At 42.0% G+C, this 25057-nt stretch overlaps 1 protein-coding gene across 1 annotated transcript; it reads left to right on the top strand.

The window, feature by feature from the left end:
- Window positions 1–1768: 1768 nt before the first annotated feature.
- On the top strand, window positions 1769–23274 carry WHAMM (WASP homolog associated with actin, golgi membranes and microtubules). The gene is made up of 10 exons (XM_038419539.2): window positions 1769–2599; window positions 7172–7345; window positions 8736–8886; window positions 9512–9681; window positions 11852–12017; window positions 13045–13232; window positions 15118–15204; window positions 15295–15390; window positions 17715–18174; window positions 21312–23274. The coding sequence occupies exons 1-10, from the start codon at window positions 2000–2002 to the stop codon at window positions 21605–21607; spliced, it is 2388 nt and encodes a 795-aa protein (XP_038275467.2). The 5' UTR covers window positions 1769–1999; the 3' UTR covers window positions 21608–23274.
- Window positions 23275–25057: the final 1783 nt, after the last annotated feature.

Genomic DNA, 25057 nt, shown 5'->3' on the forward strand with positions numbered 1-25057 from the left:
CCCTCATTGCCTCTGGCTGGGCTGGCACCCTGGGAAAGCCCAAGACCCTCTGTCCCGGGGCCCTGGCCAGGAGGAGCCAAGCCCAGCATGTGCCAAAGTCCCACACAGTGTTGGCATGGGGAAGCCTCTCCGGCCCTCAGCTAAGCTCTGGAGTGGCGGGGGAGAGGGAGGGGATTTCCAGCCTCATCACACCCCAAACTTGCAAGCTCCACAGCAGGCCTCCCAGACAGGGGCTTATTACCCTCTTCACCTGTTTCCCCCCCCCCCGCCCACTCCCTGGATCCTGCCCCCAGGGAGCCCGGGGCTGCTCCATCCCCTAGGCACCATCCCCTGCTGAGCCACCCCTCTGGCCAGGTTTGCTGAAGCCCCTGCAGTCAGGTTCCTTGGGCCTTGGTGCACAATGCATTCTTAAAAAGAAAAGGAGTACTTGTGGCACCTTAGAGACTAACAAATTTATTAGAGCATAAGCTTTCGTGAGCTACAGCTCACTTCATCGGATGCATTTGGTGGAAAAGCTGTAGCTCACGAAAGCTTATGCTCTAATAAATTTGTTAGTCTCTAAGGTGCCACAAGTACTCCTTTTCTTTTTGCGAATACAGACTAACACGGCTGCTACTCTAAAATGCATTCTTAGGGCTTAACCCCTTCCTGCCCATGCTGTAGCCAGGGGACAGGAGGTGGCTGGGTTGTGTCAGTGGCCAGCAGCAGCCTGGAGGTGTTAGCTGCCTTTCCACACTATGTGGGCAAGAAGAGACAAGCTGCTTCCAGACACAGGGGATGGGGAGAGAAGAGATGAGCTCTGCAAAGACATGGATCAGGTCATCCCTTCCCTCCATCTCCCTTGCAGCCTGGAAGCAGCTCCTGTCCCTTCCCTCCTGCATAGTGCCGAAAGGCTGCTGCTCGCCACATTCTGGTGTGAACCCTGGCAGAAATCTGGGCGGGGGCATGTGACCCTATGTGCCCACACACACATGTGTTGCCCTGGGAAGACATGGCGCCAAGTACCAGGAGAGGCAGGTCTAGGGTGACCAGATGTCCCGATTTTATAGGGACAGTCCTGATATTTGGGACTTTTTCTCAGAGAGGCTCCTATTACCCCCCACACCCTATACTGATTTTTCACACTTGCTATCTGATCAGCCTAGACAGGTCTGTCCCAGGGGCCCAGCCAGGCATGGAGAACGGAGAGCCCTCGGCAGGGAGGGTCGAGTTGGTCTGTCACTCCCCCTGTGTGAGGGAGGAGTACAGGAGTGTTTGTGTGTAACCTCTCCCTATGGGGGGGGGTAGGTGTGTGTGTGTCACCCCTCCTCTTTTGAACCCTAAAGCCTTACAGAGAAGAAGGTAAATAAAAAGAATCCAACTACACAGTATTTCTTTTTGACAGGGGCTCAGTCAACTTGATGTTAATTTGAACGTTTCTACTGCGTAGTTCTGATTGATTGCCATTGAACTCACTTGAATACCAGTAATTTTACCCGGTGTCCCATATTTAGCATTGGGAAATATGGTCACCCTAATTACTGCTATCAACTGCAATTTTGATTCTGGTTTAAATCAGGGAATGTGAACTACACTTAAGAGGGAGGGTGTGTGCATGCCTGTGTGTTTATTTTTTTTTCAAGTGGGACCAATTATCCCAGCCTCGCAGCCCCTCCTTTTAAAGGGCACAGAGCGACTACGCCGCCCAGGAGCATCTGTTTTTCAATGGGCTCCACTTCCTGGGGCAACTCTTTGGCTCCTCCCCCGGGCCCAGAAACCAATCAAAAGCAGCGGCTCCAGGGACCTATATCCCTCCCGCATACTTCTCTCCCCCCCCCCCCCCACCGCGCTGCCCTTTAAGAAATGTCACTTTCTGTTTCGCTCCGGGTGAGACAAAGTAGCGGGGGGTGGAACGTTGGGGCCAGCTGGCGGCCGCAGCGAGAGGAGCCCGCGGGCGGGGCGGGGCGGGGCGGTTCTGGCAGCCTGGCCGGGCTCTGAGCCGCCTGCCCGGGGCTGGGCCATGGCGGCCGAGCCGCAGCCCGACAGCCTGGAGGGCTGGGTGGCCATCCGGGAGAACGCGTTCGCCGAGCCCGAGCCGCACAAGTTGCGCTTCCTCGTGGCCTGGAACGAGATCGAGAGCAAGTTCGCGGTGACCTGCCACAACCGCACCCTGCAGGAGCAGCAGCGCGGGGCGGCCGGCCCGGCAGCCGGGGAAGGGGGCGAGGAGACGCCGGCACCGGAGCAGCAGCAGAGCTGGGCCGGCCTGTTCTCGGCGCAGGCCCTGCTGGGCGTGCACCAGCAGCTGGCGGCGCTGAGCGAGCGGCTGGAGCCCTGCTTCCCCCAGCTGCCCCCAGTGCTGCCCGGCCAGAGCAGCGGCAGCCTGTGGACGCTGCTCTTCCCCAGCGGGCCGGTGCTGGAGGAGGCCGAGCTGGAGGCGCTTTGCCGCGGGCTGGAGAGCTACCTGGGCTGGGCGCTGGAGCTGTGCGGCCGCAGGGTGGTGCTGGACTCGCTCTTCGCCCAGGACCAGCAGCAGGAGGCCGAGTACTTCGAGAACTTGCACGAGTTCCGCAGGAAGGCCCTGAAGGGGCACCTGGTTGGGGCCAAGGAGGCCCTGCGGAGGGTACAGGCTCCTCGGCTGGGTGTTTAGGGGTGGGGGTGTTGGGACACAGGCACCCTGAGAAGCTGGCACTGGGACCCCCAGGATAGGTGCCCAAGGCCTGGGGATTTCTCCATGCCATTGGTACGGCACGTGCCTTTGGGGCTGTGGCACTTTCCCAGCTCCGAAGTTACCATTAGTATCCCGGTCTCAGGAGCGTGGGTGAATCCTGAACTGATGGGCAACCCTGATTCTCCACCGGGCCCCCCATGGTACGGCCTTTGGCTGGGGGGAATGGGGGCCGCACCGCACATGGTGGCTTTGGTAGGGTTAGTACAAGCCACTTGCACTCTGGGCTAGATGGACCTTTGGTCTAACCCAGTATGGCCGTTCTTATGTTCACTTTCATTTGGATTTCTGGCTAAAACTGACTAATAGCTAAAACTGCCATTTTGGTTACTTTTTGGGTGGGGAACATGTGAAATTCGATGGCTTTTGCATGGTCAGTATCTGAAGCCATGAAACAGAACCAGATGCCCTGAAAGGGACTGAGTGACTTCAGCAATGTTTGGCGGGCTTAGCCTGATTTTGAACATAATTTTACACGTCTCTAGACCAATATCTTAATGCACTACAGTGTTCTGAGCTCTACTTCTTTTTACATAGCACTTTTCAGCCCCAAAGTGCCTTTACAAGTTGATATACAAACTGTACAGATGGGTCACTTATACCTCATGTCATGGTGGTTTCACTGGAGACTAAAATGCAGTAGCTGTCTTCATGAGGCAAGGATCAGTAATACCACTGGTGGAACCTGTTCATGTGCCCTTTTGGGCTCCTAATAGAATGTTATGTTCTGCATAAATGTGTGATGTCACTATAAGAGCATCCACTGAAGGAGATTCATGTATTTTTGATTAGTTAGTTAATGTGTCCAATGAAAGAACCACACTGTTCACAGTTCTTTTGGGGTGCTTCAGTTGGATCCCAACCCTTCAAATCTGGACATAGTGTAAATTTACACTATCCCGTAGCACTGTTGATTCAATCACACCCTCCTGAAGATGCCATTTTCCTAGGTTGTGCTTTGTCAGTCAATATGTACATTGTTTTAGTAGATCTTTAAATTATGATGACTTCCTCATTGAATCAGTAATGCATCCTCTTCCATACTGTCATCTAGTCTAATGCTGAACGAAGTTTTAGAGTATGCAAATATGTGGATGTGACACTGTGGAATATTGGACCAGTGTTAAGCTTTGTGTTTACATAAGTAAACACTTGTATATCCAGAAATAGTTAAGCCACCAAGCTCAGGTATTTCTGAATATGTGTCAGTCATTCCAAAGGCCATATCTATAAGAACATGGAATGAAAATGAGTTTCAAGTGTCCCATAATAAGTATTGTGCAAGATACTCAGTTTTATATTTTTAAAATATGCCTCAGCTAAGAAAATCCACCACCTGTGCCCATAGAACGTACAATAATGTTTACCAAAAATAAGAACACAAAATAATGTTGTGAACTAATCGCCCCATAATCTTAAAAACTACATCCTCACCAGAAAGTCTGTGAACATCTAATTTATGTATAATACCGACTGGTACATGCACACAACTGAAGATTTTACAGTTTGTATCTAAGTGACCTTGTGCCTGTGCCAAATACCTGATTTATGGATGCCTAAGTGAGAAATTTTGGCCTAGTTAGTGCACAAACTAATGGTGATACAAGTTCTTACTTCCTATACATATAAAAGCACCTTCTGAAAAACTGCCAACTATGATTCATGAACAGACAATTAAAACAACAAAAAAAGATACTTCAAGGCAATATTATTGAAACTCTGTTCCTTATTATGTTAGGGTCATATCTATGTTTTCAGCAGTGTTAAGAAATCACTTTTTTAAAAATGGTTCCTAGTAACCTAGATGCAGATGGGGTATAACTCTTTAAAAATAATTTTCAAGACTAATTATGCTGCATCCATACAACCATGTTTGTAGTAACTAAATTCCACTTCCTAACAGCAATAATATGTGGGGGGTTTAGGACAATTACTATACTTTTTAGGTGGTTAAAACAATGAGCTTTTGGCCTCATTTTTCACACAGCCTAGTGCATTATTGTTTACACATAATTAGATTTTTCCAGAATGACAAAGAATGTTTATGCATTCTCCTCACAGGAGATGCTATTTACATTTTAATAAGTAAAAAGGACACTAACTGGATCACCAGAATCAACCTATCCGCCTCCTGACCCAATTAAAGCACAGTTGAGTCTTTCCGTTAAGTTAGAGCGAACGCTGTATAAATCTGTGTTTCTGAACTGTGCAACAGCCTTGGACTTTGGCAGGCCTTTAGCATGCTTTGGGAACATGATTAAACCATGGCTCAGTTCCACTTATACTGCAATCTGGGACAATAATTTAGCCATGTCAGGGGATGCCTTAAACAGTCCTGTCGTCCCTAGTGGCCTCACAAATTAATGCAACTGTGAGGTGGGTTGTTTATATGCATTTTAGAGGTAAGGAAATTGAGGTTCTGTTGTTTTCCCCCAGGTAACAGCGGACCCCTGGAGTAGAGCCGTCAATAAAACTGTCTTCTCCTGACTTGTCTTAAATGCAAGATCATCCTTCTAGTGTTGTAGCCAAGTCCTTCCATTAATGGTGGTAGTTCCAGTGTAGAAGGAACTAGAAGTAAGAGTAAATATGTCCTGCTTCTATCTACTGCGCCAGTCAGAGCTGTAATACCTTCCTTTCCAGTGTACAAGGGGCCCAACAAAGACACATGGAAATATATAGAAACTTCATCTATTTTTGTTCCAAAGTGGAGTTCCTGCAATTATAGCAATGCCAACTGAACCATTATAGTTAACAGTCAGCCAGACTTCTATTAAAAGAAAATTAAGTCTTATAACTGAAGGTTTTACAAAACTTAAGATGAATTAAAATGTTCTCATGAGTAGTCTATAATATTCACTGATTATTTCCTCCTAATTATAAACGTTCACCAGCAGTGACATGAAATTCCTCTCCCCCATGTTGTATGTGAGAATCAGAAATGAAGCTAACACTGTGCTTTCATTCCAATTTTGCTGTACACTGGGCTAGGACAACAGAAAAAACAGATCATTAAATTACCAAAAGTCGCTTGTGGAGAACCAGTCTTAGTTACAGCAGCCTTGTGGGGCAGCCTTATGATCCCAAACGCTGTCTGGAATCTCAGCGGTACTGTGTGGCCTTGCCCCTAACATGCCCCTCCTGTGTCAGGACATGTGAGGTGTACATTGGGGCAATGCTCTCCTGTCTGAAACTGGGGCTTTTAGGGCCCTTTGAAGCCTCTCCACCCCTTTTACCCAGAATAAAGTAGCCAGAACAGAGTGAGGATTTTCACCCTTTTCAATAGCAATGTGATCCGGTCCACATTTTCCATTTATTTTTCCTCCCTGCATAGACGACTTCATTTCCCTGTGACATTCCTGAGTATCTCCTCATTTTTCCTCCTTTCCACACTTCAAGGCTTGGTATCACAACCAGCATCCTTCTAGGTAAGGATGATGGTTCCCTGTGGAGCTGGTCTTAGCTTAATTGGCACACAGACTGGGCTGTTGTCAGGTTCTCTCTCGCAACACACACAACTGTTAAAAACTTTGGTGGTCTTTTGCCCAAATGTCCTGAAATAAGAAAAATAAATGGGGGTTACCTTGTGTCATGCAAATGTCATGATTTTGTTTCTATTTTGTGAATAGTGACTAATATGCACTGATCTATTGGCATGCTATTAAATTTTCAGTAGCATTTAAAGGCCTTAAATGAGACTAGCTGCACATTACAGACATGGAGGAGGATGAAGTCCCTCCCTAAAAGAATTAAAAATCAAAATACATATTATTGGCATAGTTAAGATTAAGTTAAAGGTTCATACATGCCATTCTGATACTGCAGCTTTAGGAATTTAACTATAATATGCTCCAGAAGTTATCAGGAATAAAAGCCTGTATTTTTAAATGAAAGTTTATATCTTTGTGTCTGGAGTCAGATCTCTAGATACAAAATCCACTTCTTGTTAGTAGGTGTTTAGTAGTCTTGGGGAAGGAGGGGAAGATGCAAAATGATATTTTAAGAAATACCTTATTTGTCCTTCGTGTACATGGTGTCTCATCTACTTACCGTGCAAGCCATCCATATTTATAATAGGCAATGACAAAATCATCTGTGAAAATTTAGAATTTTTTTACAATAAAAAGTAAAATGTCCTAGGCACCATTGTATAGTTATTCTTCTAATGTAACGTTCAGCAATTAGTGCCCTTACGAGTTTGTCCTTGGTGATATTTCCTGCTGGGTGTAATTGCTGAATGCCTTGAGTACATCTCTTGTAAGTGGAATTCTTGACTATTTCATCTAATGATAAGTGACAGGTTCTTTCCACTCACATATGTCAATGGTGACAATACACACACACACACACACACACACACACACAAAATGCAGGCTCTGAGGTATAGCAGTGGTGCTCCTTCTGTCCATTCTCCTGATAAATGTGCATGTACTGAGGCTAATGCTAACTTACAAACCTTTTATCCATTAGGTTCTACAGAAGCATAAAAATGCTGACACAATGGTGGCTTTAATGAAGGTTTATGAAGAAGAAGATGAAGCTTATCAGGAATTAGTTACCATGGCAACACAATTCTACCAATATTTACTGCAGCCATTTAGAGATGTGCGAGAACTGGCAACATTATACAGACTGGAAATCCTGGTAGGTTTTCCTTTAAGAGATCAAACTTCCTGGCATGTGATATACTCCATCTGCCCCTAATGCAATTTAGGCTCTGAATTACTTAAGTATGTCAAAGATTTATATTCACTGGCTTTATTCCCAAATTCATCAACTTGTGAGTAATGTGATAAAAACCTGAAAAATACAAAGTTAAAGCTGACTTCTTGTTGTCAGTAGCCTGTATAAGATCCATGTGCTAAAGGCTTGAATAGCATCTCATCCATGGGCTTCCACCAGCTTTAACTTAATGCTCTGTTTAGTTTCCTCCACTGTGGTGGTGGGATTTTGTTTGTTTGTTTTTTTTAAAGCAAAAAAACCTTCAGCTCTGTGGCATTTTTCCTGGTATTCTGAGTTTACAGAGATTTCAGCAACAAAAGAACACCAGTTGTATTAACTTTCGAAAGGACTTGTTCTCTTTATTCACTTTTGAAAATTCCAACTAATGTCAATATTTTGTGTTTTTGTATCAGATGTGCCCTGAAATTGTATTATACTTTGAAGGAAGGCAATCATGCATTGCTTTGATTTTTCATTTTAATACACTGTTAAAGAAATGTTAAAATAATGTCTGGGTGGAACTAACAGGAGCAAAGTAATGCTGAGTTAAGGCTATAACATCATGATTAATTCATCATATTGGGCCTGCAAATTGAAAGTCTAAGATCAATGCACAAGGTGTTACAGTTTCCAATGTACTGCTTTATTTATGGTGAGATAAGTGAAGACTGCAGTTAACGGACCAAACTCTGAGGAAAAAAAAGTGTTCTGTTTATGTTAAAATCTTAAATGGAATATTAGACTAGATTTCAGTTGTTTTTAAAGTATTTTCAGGTTCTACACTCGCACTTTTCCCCTGCCAATTTTTGTGGATTTTACAAATGCACTTTCCTGCTTCTTAAATCTTTCTGTGTACCCTGTTGCTGTGTGAAAGATCCTCACAAACAGATAAGAGTGCAAAGCGCTGTCAAATGCATTAAGTAAACGTGAGGAAAAAAATAGAAAATATCACTGTAACTGAAATAGAACAGAATATATTTGAGTTACTCTTGGTCACAGATAAACATTTTCAGACAGAAATAACTTTTTTTTAAGATGAACGTGAACATTACTTTAAGAAATAAATGAATCCAGTGTTTTTCTAACGAGCAATGCTCAAGCCATTGTTATAGAACAAAGGTGGCTCTTTGACAATGAGAACAAAAAATAGGGTAGCTTCGATTCATGAGTAGTGACTCACTTCACTACAGTAGATGTAGAGGTCACGACAGCCATCATGGCCTGCCTTTGCACAATTTCCACTGTATTGTACAGGCTGAGTTACAACACTGTCATGATTGACATTTGGTTGAAGAATAATCTCTCTTTGTAGAAATCCTTACAGATTGATAGGCTGGGCCCTAAAAGAATAGAAGCCTTGCAAAAAGAAGCTGAAGACTGGACTGAGCAAGCTGAAAAAGCCGTGTGTTCCATTCAGGACATCACTGTGAGCTACTTCAAAGAAACTGTAATGGCACTGGCAGGTAATGAGGGAGAACTTACTGAAGAGTTGATTTTAAGGCACATATGCCCTATTGTGACTGAGCTGTGTTCAGTACAAGCCAGCAGATAGGAAGAGAACACCCTTGAACCACTTTGCAGCCCCTTCCAGCTGCACATTTTGGAGCCAGCAAGAGCCAGTCTCCAGCATAAGTAATAAAAGTATCTGCATGATAACTTGCACCAGTTTGACTAAATTGGTTTAAACCTCACCATTGGTTAAAGCAGTGCAAGTTTGTTTGTAGACTGGGCCTGAGATTTACAGCTGACAAGCTTCTCAACAAACACCTCTTACAAATATTTACTCTAATTTTTTTTGGTGCAGACTGTTAAGGATTTCATCCTGTTAATTAAATCAGAGTTTTTTTAATGCTGTATTTAATCATGTGCATGGTGGAACTTGTGGACCAAAACGTTAGACCTTTATTTATAATAGAATGATTTCAGCTTTTCTAGTCCTATAAATTCAAAATAGCACAGTCAATTCATAAGTAATTCCCTTAAAATATTGAATACCATGCAGAGGTCATGCGCTCCACTGAAGACCTGAAGAAAGTTATTAGTGCCACAGCATTTATGATGCTTTGTTGCAACCCTTTAATCTGGCAGCAATGCACAAACAGATGGAACAAGATCAGAAGAGATTTGGCCAAGCCACCTGGGCATCTGCTTCTCCAAGACTAGAACACCTGAAGTATATGTTAGCAAAAGAGACTCTTCAGCACATGAGAGCGAGAGAACTGTGCCTGAATCACAAGAGAGCTGACATCCGGAAAAATGTAAGACCCTAGCAAAGAGTGACTTGAATTCTTTTCTGTTACTCCCATGTAAGGACCTCATCCAAAGCCCATTGTAGTCAGTGGCAGATGTTTAGGGTCAAAAGGCCCATTTCCGCAGAGTGGTGAAGTGCTGTGCAGAATGGTAGAACTGTTTAAAAATACCAAACCAACCTCAAACAATTTTGCCTCAAACAATTTTGTGTAGGGAACCTCCCTCTTCCTCTCCCCCCAACTTATTTGACAAATTTGTTGTTTTGTTTTAAATTGAAACAAAAAAGGCTCACCTCCCCCTTTTTGTTATTTTCAAAACTTCTTGTTTTGAAATTGTGGAGAAATGCACACTTCCTCCCCCCCAAGTGTGCATGGGATGGGGGAAGAGGCGTGCTTAGAAAAAAGTTACAAATTAAAGTGTTGTTTTCACCTTTTTAAAAGAATTTTCACTTTTCAATGTTAACACTGAGAAGTGAGGTATTTTCAGAGAGGAATAACTTGTAATAATTCAGGATATATTAATAGCACTGCATCAGAAATGGAAAATTTTCTGCCTTGACTAATATAAAAATTCAAAATGATACCGTCTCTAACTACTACTACAGTTCTCCGATTATTTTATTTTCCAAGTGTAATATACTACACTGTCTCCAGTTGTTCTTAAGACTAATGCATTTGTGTTTTATAAAAGGTCCTTTATAATAGATTTCTGCATAGTGGAGAACTGTTGTTAGTCTTATTAGAGAAGGGGGGGAATTATGAATGGCACAATAGTCTATTAATTTAAAAAAATATTTGTGATGCAGAGTCATGCATACCGGGTGGTATTTTTATTGAACAGAGCTTTTCATCAGTAAAATCCACAACAGACCACTGGAAATAATTTACTACTATTGTATTATCTCTGATCAGTGTGTGGAGCACTGATTCATAGCACTTGTTTGGCAGTTTTTGTTGTATTTCGTTTTGAAAAAACACAGCCTTTGGGTTTCAGTCCTTGATCTTGCTTCTGTCTTGTAAAATCAAATGCTGCACATGCATGTCCAAGCAAGTAATGCGATACAGGCCCTCGTGACTGGAGGTCATGTACAGACCTTTAAAATTCAAAGCTTTGCTTTTTAAGGACCCGATCAAAAGACTCACCTTGACTTTGATACGTTTTGCATGAGGCCCTAAAAGATTTTTTTTCTTTAAATGAATGGTTAACAGGAACTCCTGGTTAATGCGATTCTATTTTACCCCTTTCAGTTTCTGCTTCAGAAAACCAACCATCTCTGTCTAAAGCATTTGTTGTGCCCATCACTCTGATAGCTAAGCACACGTCATTGTGGTCAGAATTTTCGCACGTGACTGTGCCCAGTCATGTCCCTTAGATCTATACACAAAGCAGCTGTGTTTAGTAGGCATTGGAGTTAAAGAAGTCTTAACAAAAACAAAACATACACAAAAAGTGATGAACAGTCCAACTAAACATACCTTAATTGCTCATCATTCAGTCTCTTGGAACTTGTGAGATCATCATTTCTCTAGCTCTCCAGTTGCCATAGAGAGTTGTCCTGGGAAGACAAGATTTTAATTACTAAAGGAGAAAAACCAAGCTGGAAAAAAACCTGTTTAGGTCAGTGGGATTTTTGTATCTATATAATAAGATTCCAGGATTGTCACTGTGTCCCTCTGAAACCTAAAATGTCTGTTGAGTCAGTCAGTGAGAAGCAGTGAAACAGCTACAAGCATGGCTGAGAGTTCTTTTAGTTCAGAATATACCAGATTTAATCACCTCTGGGATTTGTGGTTTGTTACTGTCCAATTTTTAAGTTCTCAGCCATTTTCAGCTCTTTTTTACTCACAACTTGACAAATTCTATCCATGCAACAGCACAGGCTTTCAGCTACTAGTTTATTTATACATTGCACACAGTCATTTCAGGTGGTCTTCAATCATTCATAAATAAGTGACAAAAAAAGGGCCCAGAGCTATGTCTCATGTCTCCCTTTTGCTGGCCACCTTTAAAATCAACCATCTGTTCTCAGATGAAATGACTAAGTAGTCAGTCTGTTGTTTTTACTCCTGCTGCTTCCATCTGCATGTTAGCGTATAAAGCTAACCTTGCAGTGTGTCTGTGTATATTGTCTCCCTGATTCTTTGTTTTTTTTTTTTTCTCTTGTTCGGAAACATGCAGATGGAAAACCTTGATGAACAAGAGAAGAATATAGCTCTAGTAGAAAAGCTGGAAATAGAATATTATGAAACCCAACTGGAATTGTATGATGTACAATTTGAGATACTTAAACATGAAGAAATGCTGCTTATTACACAGCTGGACACTTTAAGGAGACAGATAAAAGGTAAGAAAGAAAATCATGGTTTAAAGAAAAGCAGAAAGCCAAACGTTCTAACACAGAGGTGCACACATCCTAAAAAAAAAAAAAATAGATCACCCTTACTTGGCTCTTGATTTCAAGGGAGCGTTACTGGATTTTCTTGGTGCTGAAGCAACTTTTGATTGTTGCCTTACTAAGCAAATTTGGTAACACTTTTTGATAAATAGACATTAAGGGCCCACATTGACAACTTATCTTCTTAACTGCCTCTGTGTTGTGTGTGCGCATCTATTTTGCAGGTATAAAACAAGTAACTGTATGTGCATATGTGTCTCTGGTCCTACAATTACCTGTTTTGTGCATACATTCTGACAAAATTAAGGAGACCCATTAACAATTGGATCCGAATATTGAAAGTGTCGAACTGCAGCCGAATTACGGTAAAGCTGCGAAACACACAATATTAAAACCAAAAAAAAGTGATAATAATTTGATACTTCTCAAGTACTGATTCATTCCTGTTGTTTTTCTAAACTACTGTATGTATTTGACACACCATGTTAGACATTTCTCATGTTCATACCAATCCATGTTAAGTATTCTCCATTATTTGTAAGTACAGCATCAAGTGAAACAATGTTGTCCATTGTTGTTTAATAGTAGAATCAACTGCTTAATGTTTTGTCTCATGACACTTGTTAGTTTGCCACGAGACTCCAATCAGTGAATGAAAAGTTATACACGTTATTCTAAAATAGAAGACATTTTAAATAGGAAACCAAGTGATGGCAAGAGTGGGAGCATAAGCTTGATCCTGCAAACACGAGTAGCTTTACTCATGGGAGTCAAGAGATGTGTGTGCATAAGTGTTTGCAGGATCAAGCTGAATATATGTAAGAGTAATCCGCTTTGTTTAAAATTGTTCTGTCTAACAAATTACTTATTGTCTTTTACAATGGCTTTTAAGGTGTCATTAGCTCTTGAAGTATTTAAACATTTATGGAACTCTGGAGTTCTCTTTTCTTTTTTTAAATGCTGACTGCCTTTCTAGAGAAACAGGATGAAGTTGTTTACTATGATACCTGTGAAAATCCTGAGGAGCTCCAGGTCATTGAGCAGACAGTGGGACAGCATTGTGCTTGCTCATCAGAAATCACTAAGCTGAGGCTGAAGACTCAGCGGCTGGAGGCTAAACGTGGGACTATCTGTGCGAGACGAGCCTACCTCAGGAACAAAAAAGTAAATGTGCTCCTGGAGCTGTGCAGTTTCTTTAGCTCGTGCCACAAGTCCTGCTTGCTGAGGAATAGATAGAAAACAATGAGGGAAGCTTTGGGAGGAGTATACAGGACAGTATGTGACTAGGTACTGGGTCTCGTCAGGAGGCAGGGGTTTGAGACTGCTTCATGCTCCGCTGATCCTTGGTCAGCTCTGGGACAATCTCCCATGATACGTTAGAATTGCTCTAACTTGCACTGGCTGCTGATGACCCCAAGGGGTTGATAGACACCTGAAGTTTCTAGAGTGCAGTGAAGTCCCAGCCAGATCCCTTGCCAGACGATGGAAGGAGTATGGGCTAAGAGCAATAACACTGGCTCTGTGTCACCAGAGGATCCACCTACATGGGGGAGAATCCTCCCTTGGCTGGCTATGCCAGGTGTAGGGCTGCTTGTTCCCTGGCAGTATGGCAGAAAGCAGCCAAAGGGCAGGAGAGAATCTGGCCCAGACTGTCAAGACTGCAGGTACAAACAACAAATGTAGTGCCGTGGTTCTTTCTTTAACTTTGAGGGCGATGGTCATTCGGAAGGGAGTTGCTGCTGCAAATCTGTCCAGCGTTTTCATTTCGGTGGGTTTTTTGTTCACTCACTGTTTCGTATTTGTGTTAGTTGCAGCGAGAGCAGCACAGTGGAAAGACAATGAGATCACAATTGGCCCTCACAGCCCTCAAAGCTTGCTGGGATGCATTTGGTTCCTTTACACCCATGTAACCACACTGAACTAAATTCAGAAAACAGAGTTTGGCCTATCTGTCCAGCTTCCTATCCCCCTCTAGACTGAGCCATAAGAACATAAGAATGGCCATACTGGGTCAGACCAAAGGTCCATCCAGCCCAGTATCCTGTCTGCCGACAGTGGCCAATGCCAGGTGCCCCAGAGGGAGCAAACCTAACGGGTAATGATCAAGTGATCTCTCTCCTGCCATCCATCTCCACTCTCTGACAAACAGAGGCTAGGGACACCATTCCTTACCCATCCTGGCTAATAGCCATTAATGGACTTAACCTCCATGAATTTATCCAGTTCTCTTTTAAAGAAGAGCTAGAAGAATCTCATTAGAAATACGTCTGGAAAACAGGGTCTCTTGTGACCACTTCCTTGGCAAAGAACATATTTTGCTTCTGTTTTCATTCACTTAATTGCTCTCTTTCTGTTGTTTAACACTGAGGCCAAACCCCAGCTGATCGCATGTATAAAATCCTCCATGTGGACAGTGACAAATAAATGACTGAATGGTGACTCGGGCAGAATATAATGAACCTGTGTCTTCTCTGACTGTTCCAGTTGAAGAGTATTGTACTGTTAAACATTCCCCATGCTATATGTGCATGATTCATCTGTAATTTTATATATAAGAAATATCGCGAGGCGGGGCGTCAACGGGAGGGAAATAGACGGAATTTCCATGTAACTTATAGTGCCCACTTCCTTCCGTGTATCTCCTCCCTCACATCACCATCCCTCTGGCTGAGGCCAGGTGGATACAGTTTCTTCAGTGCTCATCAGTGCTGTTTTTGAATGGATTGCAGGGGAGAGAAGCAATGTAAGATGCCCCACTCCCATAAAAGGCTGAACATGCTTCCTCTGTAGCATTCCTTAGTCCAGTCTGCCAGCTTAGGGCAGTGAAAGACTAAGACCCTGATCCAAAGTCCACTGAAGTCAGTGCAAAGACTCCTACAGACTTCTGTTCTTAGGGCCTAATGCATTGTCTGCTGAACTTGGGACTCCTACATGGCAGGACAAGGCAAGGCCCTAGGTAATGGACCTTTCAACTGCCCTAATAGCACAGATTTCACACACACACTTTTAAAGTGAACTAAGGTTTGCATGTATTATGCTGTTCCATCAGGATCAGTGCGAAGAGAGCCACCGGTTTAGACTACAGCAAGCACAAGAAAACACAAAACGCTTCCATCAGCATCACAGCATCCAGCTAGTGAGTACAAAAAAAGGAACATTTCTTGCAGAGACTGTCTAGCTGCACATTTGCATGCACACCCATTTACTTGCTTGTCTTTAAATGCAGAGAAGAGACAAGATGAAAGAGGAAGAGAAAAAGAAAAAAGCTTGGATAAGCCAGGAACGCCAGAAAACACTGGAGAGGCTAAAAACATTCAAAGAGGCAAGTACTGTAAATAACGTACTAACATTTTAAAAAGAGATGTATGACTTTGAAGATGCCATGTAAGTAATAGGGTTAATGTGAGTGGACGGGAGGGAAAGAGTCTTCCTCTTAAATATTATTTAGTCACTAGTCCTTTACAACATTCTTTCAATATCATTGAGCCGCTTTTGGAACACTATTGTGGACTCTCATACTTTACCTCGGAGAGAGTAAGAATAGTATTGCAGTGGCTTTTGCTCACTATGAACAGAATTTAGGGCAACAGCTTTTCCTTTCTTTCTCCTACCCCCTAAGAAAACCTCCACAATCACTTATCTGCATCTTTTCTTAAGAAATAGCCTTATAGGGAGGGTTAAGCTGCTCTCAGGAGGCATGTGTCATTCCCATACATGCCAATGGGCACTTGGCAGATGGAGTGGAGACCTGACCCTTAGTGAAGACAGTAAAGTTGATACAGTTGTGGAGAATTCAGGTGTTAAGAAAAGAAGAAATATGGCCCTTGCGTATCTCAATATTTGGTTTTCATGTTCTGGTGCACATATATGCCTGATCTGTGTGTATGCACTGGACACACAAAAGTGGGTATGTAAGTTTGAAAATCTGGACTAAAATGTCTTGCGTATCTTGTGATGGTAACCACAATTGACATAGCAAACATTTATAGCTTCAGACATGTCCTATTACCTATACCTCTATTCTGTTCAATGACTAATATGCAGAAGTACAGTAAACTGTTTACTGAGTTGTAAGTTCAGGACTTCTAAACCCCTGACTTTCAGTGTTTAAATGGACAATCTGAGAGAAGAACATGTCTTTAGGATAGTAGTGGATGGTCTTTAGCATTTCTGACCATTGAATTCTGAGTGAAATCATTAAGAATTAATCCATCATGATCCATGCTGAGTGAGGTGAAAAATAAAACGTATACATATATATGTATGCACACACATTCTTGCAGTTAAGAGTGAATTAAGGTACATCTCACTTTGTTGAGTTTTTTGTTTTGTTTTTACTTAAGAAAGCTAATCATTAGAGTTTTTCTTTCTTGTAAGAACCTGAAATCTCATCTTCTCACCCTCCAGTTGGAACCATGTCGCATTGTTACCCTTTTAAGTAGTTTGCCTATGGTTATGTAAAACCTAGCAAAGAAAATATAGTCTTCCCCATTTTGCAAATCGGATTGTTTAATTAGAATACGTGAAACATACTCCTTTCCCCCACTTGTGGGAGGCTAGGCTGGAAATCAGGCTCGGTATCTAATTTAAGTCTCACTCCTTTTAAAACTGTAAACACGTCTGCTTATTTTTACAGGAAAGACAAAACCTCTTGTTTGTGACACCCACATTAGTTTCCATAGCAAGGACTTTTGCTATCAAAGTGGTTATTTTAGTCCACTTGTATAAGTTAGCACCAGGTTGAGAGAGGAGGGCCAGAGAACCTGTAACAAGCACTAGTGTTGTAAAGCAGTGGCTCTCAACCTTTCCAGACTACTGTACCCCTTTCAGGAGTCTGATTTGTCTTGCGTACCCCCAAGATACACCTCACTTAAAAACTACTTGTTTACGTAATCGGACATAAAAATACAAAGGTGTCTGCACGCTATTACTGAAAAATTGCTGACAGTCTCATTTTTACCATACAATTATAAAATAAATTAATTGGAATATAAATATTGCACTTGCATTTAAGTGTGTAGATTTCACAGTAGCAGCCGTTTGTCTGTATCCACAAAAAGAAAGGGAGTACTTGTGGCACCTAAGAGACTAACATGAAACTTAGCTTAGAGAGCTTCATGAAAGCTTATGCTCAAATAAATTTGTTAGTCTCTAAGGTGCCACAAGTACTCCTTTTCTTATTTCAGTGTGCAGTATATAGAGCAGTATAAACAAGTCATCGTCTGTATGAAATTTTAATTTGTACTGACTTCGCTAGTCCTTTTTATGTAGCCTGTTGTAAAACTAGGTAAATATCTAGATGAGTTGAGTACTCCCTGGAAGATCTCTTCATACCCCCAGAGGTACATGTACCTCTGGTTGAGAGCCTCAGTTGTAAAGGGACGCAACATTATTAAGTCAAGAGAGCAGACCCACCCTGACTGTGGTCCCATCTCCCAAGGCTTCCCATCTCAATTGTAACAATGTTTGTTCTTTAGTCACTTCCCTGCTTTATCCCAAAGTGTGACAAATCAAAAAAACAAGGTTTTTCTCTTGCATGGCTTGTGTGTCTGGTATTGGCTCCGCATGCAGTCTTTTCCTTGGCATATATTGTTTTTACCAGTCCGATGGGGATGTTAACTCCTGGCTTCTCATTTTTCTTTGCAGAAGTGTCCAGCTGAGTTTGTGCTAAAAACATCTCTGTCACAGCCTCGCATCCCCAAGCAGCCGCAAGGTATTTCCCATCAGACTCCAGCGCTGTCCCCTCAGTCTGTATCAATAACTACTGCATCCCCAAAGCAGCTGAAAAGCACTCGGCCAGCACAAGACAGAGGTTTAAAAGCAGCATGTGGGAATATCCCAGCAGACATCCCTGTCCAGATTTTTGTTTCTGCCAGTGACCCAAAGCAACAAAAGCAGAATGAGGGGCTGATTCTGCCACCACCTCCACCACTGCCGCCGCCGCCTCCTCCTCCTCCTCAACTGCCGGTCTGCCAGCCTCTGCCCTTAAAGACACCAGTGACAAGCAAAGATCAGCTGCTTCCCCTCAACAGGGAAGGCTCTATGGAAAGTGCCGCAACACGGAGACTAGATGACTCATCCAAGAGATCTGTAAATAATTATACAGGTAACTACACTAATGCTGACTGATCTTTTCCTCCTCCTTTGGCATTCTGACCTCTCACCCAGCCTCTTGAAGTAAGGAATATTGTTGCAGGAAGCAGAGGTTCTCCCCAGCTACTGTCTCTGCTGTGGGCTCATTTTAATAGGAAAATCTTCAATAACTCTGCTCCCAGAGACAAGGGCCATTAGCATGGACCTCTCAATGAACCAGCTCTCAATATATGCATTTCTCCTGCGCTTATCCACCCAGGTCAAGATTTTCAGCAGTGATTTTGAGGCATCTGAAAGGGACCTGACTTTCAGAGGATGGGTGCTCAGTGCTTTCTGGAAATCACTGTAAAAAGTTGGGCCCCCAAGATCACTGGTTACTTGAAAATGATGTTGGCTTCAGTCTCTGCTAGAATGACAGTTCTACTCTTGCTTCCCATGCCAGAGGTGTAATTATTAACAGCTTCTTTTAAAAATTAATGTAAACAATTCTCATTTCCAGTTCTGCAGTTCAGATATAATGATCCAAATTCAGCACCTGCTCTTCTTTTCTTATGAACCCAAACTCCCATTGACTTCTGGGGAGTGGTTCTGGATGTACAGTGGCACTTTTAGCATTGTATGTTGGGCAGAACCCTTTTCTCCTGAACAAGCTCTTGCCTTAATCTTAGGAGAAGGCATGTGTGTGTTAAGATTTGTGACACACTCAGGCAGACTGCAGCATTGGGCAACTTTGTATTCCCAGTAATCCTGCATTTTAATGTTGACTGTTTATGCAATATGAATGTTTACTGTACTCTGATGTTACCCAAACTCTGAGCTTATGGGGTTCCATGTTTGTGTGACCAGATGAGATTTGCTTGGCTTCTAAGTAAGAGTTACTGTAAGTAGTTCTGTACAAACTCCACCCAGGGTCTGAAAGTCAAGTTGTTTGTTTTTCTAGATCGTTCATTGGTCACAGGAAAAGTTTCTGCAGTCAAGTTCTGCTCTGAGTGACACCATTGTCCTCCTTGATGGGGTTGCACAGGTGTAACCAAAGACTGACTTTTGCCGTTGGAACTTAATTAACAGTTCTGACCTATGTATGAAAACAGAACTCAGCAAACCCCCATAACTGTGTTGGACACTTCTTGCGAACAGGCTTATTTTTGTAACTAAAGTAAGTAGATATGATATTCTGAGTACTCCCAGGGAACCGATGTACGTAGGAAGACAGCAGATCTACAATGACACTTTACAGAGCTGCACTGCACTTCTAGTGAAGCAATTCCTTAAATGTGTTGCATACCTTTCCTTTTTCAAAATATTCACAATACATCTGTCCAAACATTGTAATCACTCAGTTCACCACAGGCAGGACTGCCTTTTCAGTGTATTCAGTCCTTCCAAGGTGCCGTGAAAAGTAGTCTTAGCTGCAGGTCCATAGACCAGTAGGGTAAGACTTCAATCAGTAAGGTCATGGGATAAATGCTGCCCATGGATGCATGCATGTGGCTGTGATTAGCATCAAGAATTGCATGCAAGAGAAGAATTTTGATCTTTTTCTATAGGAACTTCTTTGCTAAAATCATTCACAGCTAATAATGCTCTATTATTTTTGCATAAACAAAGCCTTGGGTTTTCCAGCTTTAACCACTCAGAACTATACATTTCAGATGCGTCCAAAAATTAAAATTCAGAAAAGTTTAGAAGTTGTTTAATCTTACATTTCTTTAAAGAAAAAAGCCAGCAATTTTAATTTTTAATTTTAATTGCTGTAATAGTATCAAAATGAACACTGGGGCATTCTGATAAGGTTGCACTAAAATATCCTGTAGCAACTTGTTTATGAAGCTCCACTTAGCTGTTCAAAACCTTTGCATGTAAAATATGCTTCCATAGATTCTTAATATGCAAGGCTTTCATACAATTTAATTCAGATTTTTGGAAGAGTACAGTATTTAGATAGATTTGTATGCAGCACATATGATATTTGGACTCTCACAAATTAGCTCTAAAATATTAGCATACTTTCCTTTTAAAATGCTAACAGCAAAATGAGCACCTGTCTTAACATTATCAGTCTAAAAGGCCTTTGTAATCAGGCAGTGTGTTTTCATCAGCAGACTTAGTTTAAATTTGACTTAGAAGGGTGTGTATGAAGTAAAATTTAGTTTTTGCTGAGTCCTTACCTGGCATCTGCAGTTCAGTGTCGCAAAGGACTGCACAGAGTTCAGTACTGTATTACATTCTCAGTACAGTGTGTGATGAATTAGTCACACAGCCTTCATTGTAGTGCACATGAAGTACTCCTGACTGTGAGCAGCTCAGCAGAGGGCTTGGGCCTATTGATGTACGGAGACTGCCTCTCTTGAGTGCTAGACAAGGTGACCTCCCCCTTACTGATTGAGTCTGAGATCATCAATAAAAAGTCCAACAAAAGAAGAGAAACACGAGCTGATGCCAGAATACTAAGAAAATAGGAGAGAAGCATGTAGCCAGAAACTTGCACAATGTGATCCTTAAGTTCGGAAACTAACACTCAACATTTAAACCATGTTTTCACTCAGATCTGAGTTATTTTCAAAATTAACACACACAAGATCCCCCTGCTTGCTTAGAAGCTGATCCAGCTCCCACTGGGGTCAATGGCAGTACTCCCACGACCTTCACAAGTGCAGGAGGATTGAGCCCTTATGCTGTAACCTTCATCTGTTTTTTGTTTGTTTGTTTGTTTTTAATCTTCCTTGAGGAAAAACACAATTGGCAGTTACAGCAGGCATCAAAGCAAGCAGGGGGAAACTAGATTGGTTCTAGTACAGAGTAGCTTTTTTGTGTTCAGCAATATTATTTTTAAAACATGTAGACGTAAAACTGTAATGAAAAATGTGTCTTTCTTTGTGTATAATTTCTTCTCAGGCACAGCACATGAGCTTGTATACTGATGAAGGGGGCTAGATTCTCTACTCAAGAGCTTTAGCTGCCCAATTCCAAATATTGTGCACGACATGGTTGAAGCCCATGACAATCTATGCCAGAACTGACAGTACTTTTCCCTGAAATCTCTGCTAGAGAAAAAAGAAAATAATGTAAACAGTTTTACAGGGTTTCATATCCCCCACACTAGCTATTTTTGTCCTTCTGAGTATAATAATTTGATTTGATCTATCATAGGATCCATGGATGAAGTTTTGGCTTCTTTAAAACGTGGTGAAGTTCTTCTTCGTAAAGTGGAACAGCCCAGTTTGTCACCTTCAAATGCCTCTATAAAAGACAGTATCCTCTCTGCTATACGGCAAGGAGTTAAGCTAAGGAAAGTGAATCAAGATTCCAAAAAAGATATCAGTAAAGGATCTGACAATGAACTGGAGAGAAGCATAAAGGCAGCCATCCAGAGAATTAAAAAAGTGTCTGCTGACTCTGAAGAGGATGAAAATAGTGATCACAATAATGGAGAATGGGATAGTTAACCAATTTAGAGCAAGAGATGTATTGACTGGAATGTTATCTTCATCAGTTTGCGCACTTTAGAAGCCGAGTTCTGTCTTTGGAAAAATGAATGCGTGCGCATGCACAGGAGAACCAATACCGTGATAGTTCAAAAGCTCCTGTATATTATTTTAAACAGTCTTGTTGATTCTTTGCAGAGGTTAAGTATTTTTTGTTGATACAGGCAAAGCATAGGTTTAAAATATATTCTCATGTCTTAACAAGAGATTCCAGCTCACTCAGGCAGACTGAGAGTTCTTCAGTGTAGCTACAGGAGCTAAATCCAGGAACACAATCTCCAAATTACTTTGTGGTGCTGACTACTGCGTAGTCAATAAGAAAGTGACCACAAACTTTTTTTAATAATGAAAATTAACAGAAAATCTACTTCAGATTCAAAAAAGAAAAAAAAAAATCCTGGCACTGAAAATGCAAAAATAAATCCAGAGAGATCATTTTAAAGCAGTTTGAAATTCTTCACATTGTTCTCTCCAGAGCCTGTTTTCCTTTAACTCTGTATTGTTCATAATATAGATTACTCTCAACATTTGTGAATAAGGGCTTTGTTACTCATTAGTAAATAACAATTTACCATGACATTATAAGGCCTGCACTATGGAAGGACTCATGGTTAAGGCTGCGAGTCTGTCACTGAAGTCATAGATTCGGTGAATTTCCAGGACCTCTGTGACTTCTGCAGTGGCATGTGCAGCTGGCCTGGGGACCACCTGAGCAGCTCGGCTGGCCCCTGGGCCAGCCACACCAGCTGGGGCAGTCTTGGGCCATGGTGCCCCTCCTCCCCCAGCAGCAGCAGCAGGAGGTTTTTGGAGGGGGCTCACGGCTGAGGCAGGGGGTTGGGGTGCAGAGGGAGTGAGGGCTGTGGGTGGTGCTTTCCTTGGGGGGTGCTCCTAGGCGGAGGCATGGCCAGGTGGCTCCATGCACTGCCTCCTGCCCATAGGCGCTGCCCTTGCAGCTCCCATTGGCTGCAGTTCCCGGCCAATGGGAGCTGCAGTGCAGGTGCTCAGGACTGGGGCAGCGTGCGGAGCTCCCTTGGCCTCGCCTCCACCTAGCGGCCACAGGGACATGCCGGCTGCTTCCAGGACCCGAGCCAGCCCCTCTCCCCCAGCACCCAAGTTTTAGTCAGGGATATATAGTACAAATCATGGACAGGTAACAGGCTGTGAATTTTTGTTTACTGCCAATGACCTGTCCATGACTTTTACTAAAAATACCCGTGACTAAAACGTAGCCTTACTCATGGTTGTAAAGAGCAATGTTGGATATTGAAATAAGCACTACTGTATTAAATGACTGAAAGTTTGTTTCAGCGATGAGCTAAGAAAATAATGTGCTTTCAAACGTACATGATTGTGGTTTTTTTAACGTTTAAAGTGTTTTGAAGCACAATGTTTTTAATACTCCAGCAATCATAGTGAATTGTTGGCATAGGAGAGGATGCCAAAATATTTTATGTACTGCGTTTTCTGGAATCCAGAAGTGTAATACAGTGCTGTTGCACTTCTGTGTGGGGAAAATGAGACTTTTTATATCTGTGCTTATAATTTTATAGTAGTTGATACAGCCTTATAATAAGTGACAAGCATTTACATTATGCCTGGAACCCAACTATTAAAAAAATACAACTAAACTATATTTAAAGACTGTATTTTATCTTGGATTGATGATGATGCGTACAGATGAATCAAGTTTTGTTCTTGGGGCTTCTATTGGACCTTGATTAAAAACAAAACCTTACACTACAGATGGGATGTCATTTATCCTCATTTTTAAAACTACCAATAATTTGGTGCAAGTAACTGATTCCTTATTTCCTTCAATGCAAAGCTTTAAGCCTGGTGCCTCAAAATTTTTGACAAGTGCCTTTTTTGTTGTAAGTGACAACCTTACAGTGATTGTGCTCTGCCACAATAAGGGCAGCTAAATGCCCTTGCTTTTTCAAAGATTTTTTTATTGTAATTTGGTAGCAAATGCGGAAGGATGGTAGCCTTAACTCCTTGTTCTTCTGCCATGGAGATTGGTGATGTAGCTCTGAACAAGAACAATGGAAGCTATTGATGATTCAGCAAGGCAAAACTACTGCAATTGGGGTGAAGAGTAGGGGAGTGGGATCTTCAATAAGGATGTTGAGGGGGGAGAAAGCTAAAGAAGTTTGATGTTTCACAAATCTCTTGTATTTTTCAAAAAGTTCTTAGAATCTAGATGGCTTTTGAAAAACAACTTATAAAATTCTTTCCCCTCTTTTTTATAAAGTTAAAAGAATTTGAGTTATATCCCATTATGCCCTAGAAGGTTCTAAATCTGGGTTGAGGCATCATGCAACTGCAAGAGATGCCGGCTTTGTGAAATCTAGGCCTGTATATACTAAGCAGCAAACTACAGCTTGGTGGAGGGGGAACTACTAAAGACAACTGGTAATGACTCTTCAGCTGATGAAAATATTGGCATGTCACATTTATGCAGATGAGTTGATTTGTTTTTCATTATTATTATGGCGGACAAAAAGGTACCAGCTTCAGCTTAATTTGTTGTTTTTAAACAAAGAATATCAGAGGCATTGTTAGGAGCAACAGAAACTCCCACTCTGGACAGATTCTTTTAGGAAAACAAGTCACTTACACAGTTTGGGTCATAGATGTAGCTGGTGTGAATGGATATAACCCCACTTGATTTCAGTGCAGCTATCTGATTTGCAGGTAGCTGGGGATCTGGTTCTTTGCTTTTCTTATTAACCTAACAACTGTGAAAGTTACTCCAGTCAGTGGTTAACAGTCCTATCCTCTTGTCATACCTTCTCCCTTTCACTTTGTTATAGCAAGCACAAACTTACATAAAGGGAGATGCCTCACTTAAGCTTGTGTCCTACTCTAGGGTCTGGTGTTGCTTTAGAACTTGCATCTCTAATACTGCACTGTCCTTTATTTTGAGTGTAGTTCCTCATGGAAAGCAGAGGAAGCTCTACCTGTATTATTACTTTTATACTGATATAACTGCATCCACACTAGTGGGATTTAGCAGTGTAACTATACTGGTACAACCTGTGTGTGTGTGGACATGACCTAAGTATTATTGAAATTCAATGGGGTTTAGGCACCAAGGTCAATTTTAGGCACTTTTGAAAGTTTTTCCCCTTGAGTCACAAAGACTAACTAATTAACTAATTGCAGTTAACAGTTGTAACAGCTCTTCCATTCTGAAGTCATAAAATGTAGTACCCAAAACTCACTCAAAGCATCCACTGACCACTTGGGGTTAAGTTTCCATTTAGTGGACATTCCTATCTGGGAGTGAGAGAAAACGCAGTTACTTTTTTACAGTCGGCACAGCTGGAAGACCATAGCTTACATTTATAGTAATGCTCCATTGTTTGTTTGTCAAGTTTGTGGGCATGTGAGGATGTTTGTGTCTAAAAT

Source organism: Dermochelys coriacea, chromosome 10 (genome assembly GCF_009764565.3).
Source record: "Dermochelys coriacea isolate rDerCor1 chromosome 10, rDerCor1.pri.v4, whole genome shotgun sequence".
Taxonomy (NCBI): Eukaryota; Metazoa; Chordata; order Testudines; family Dermochelyidae; genus Dermochelys; species Dermochelys coriacea.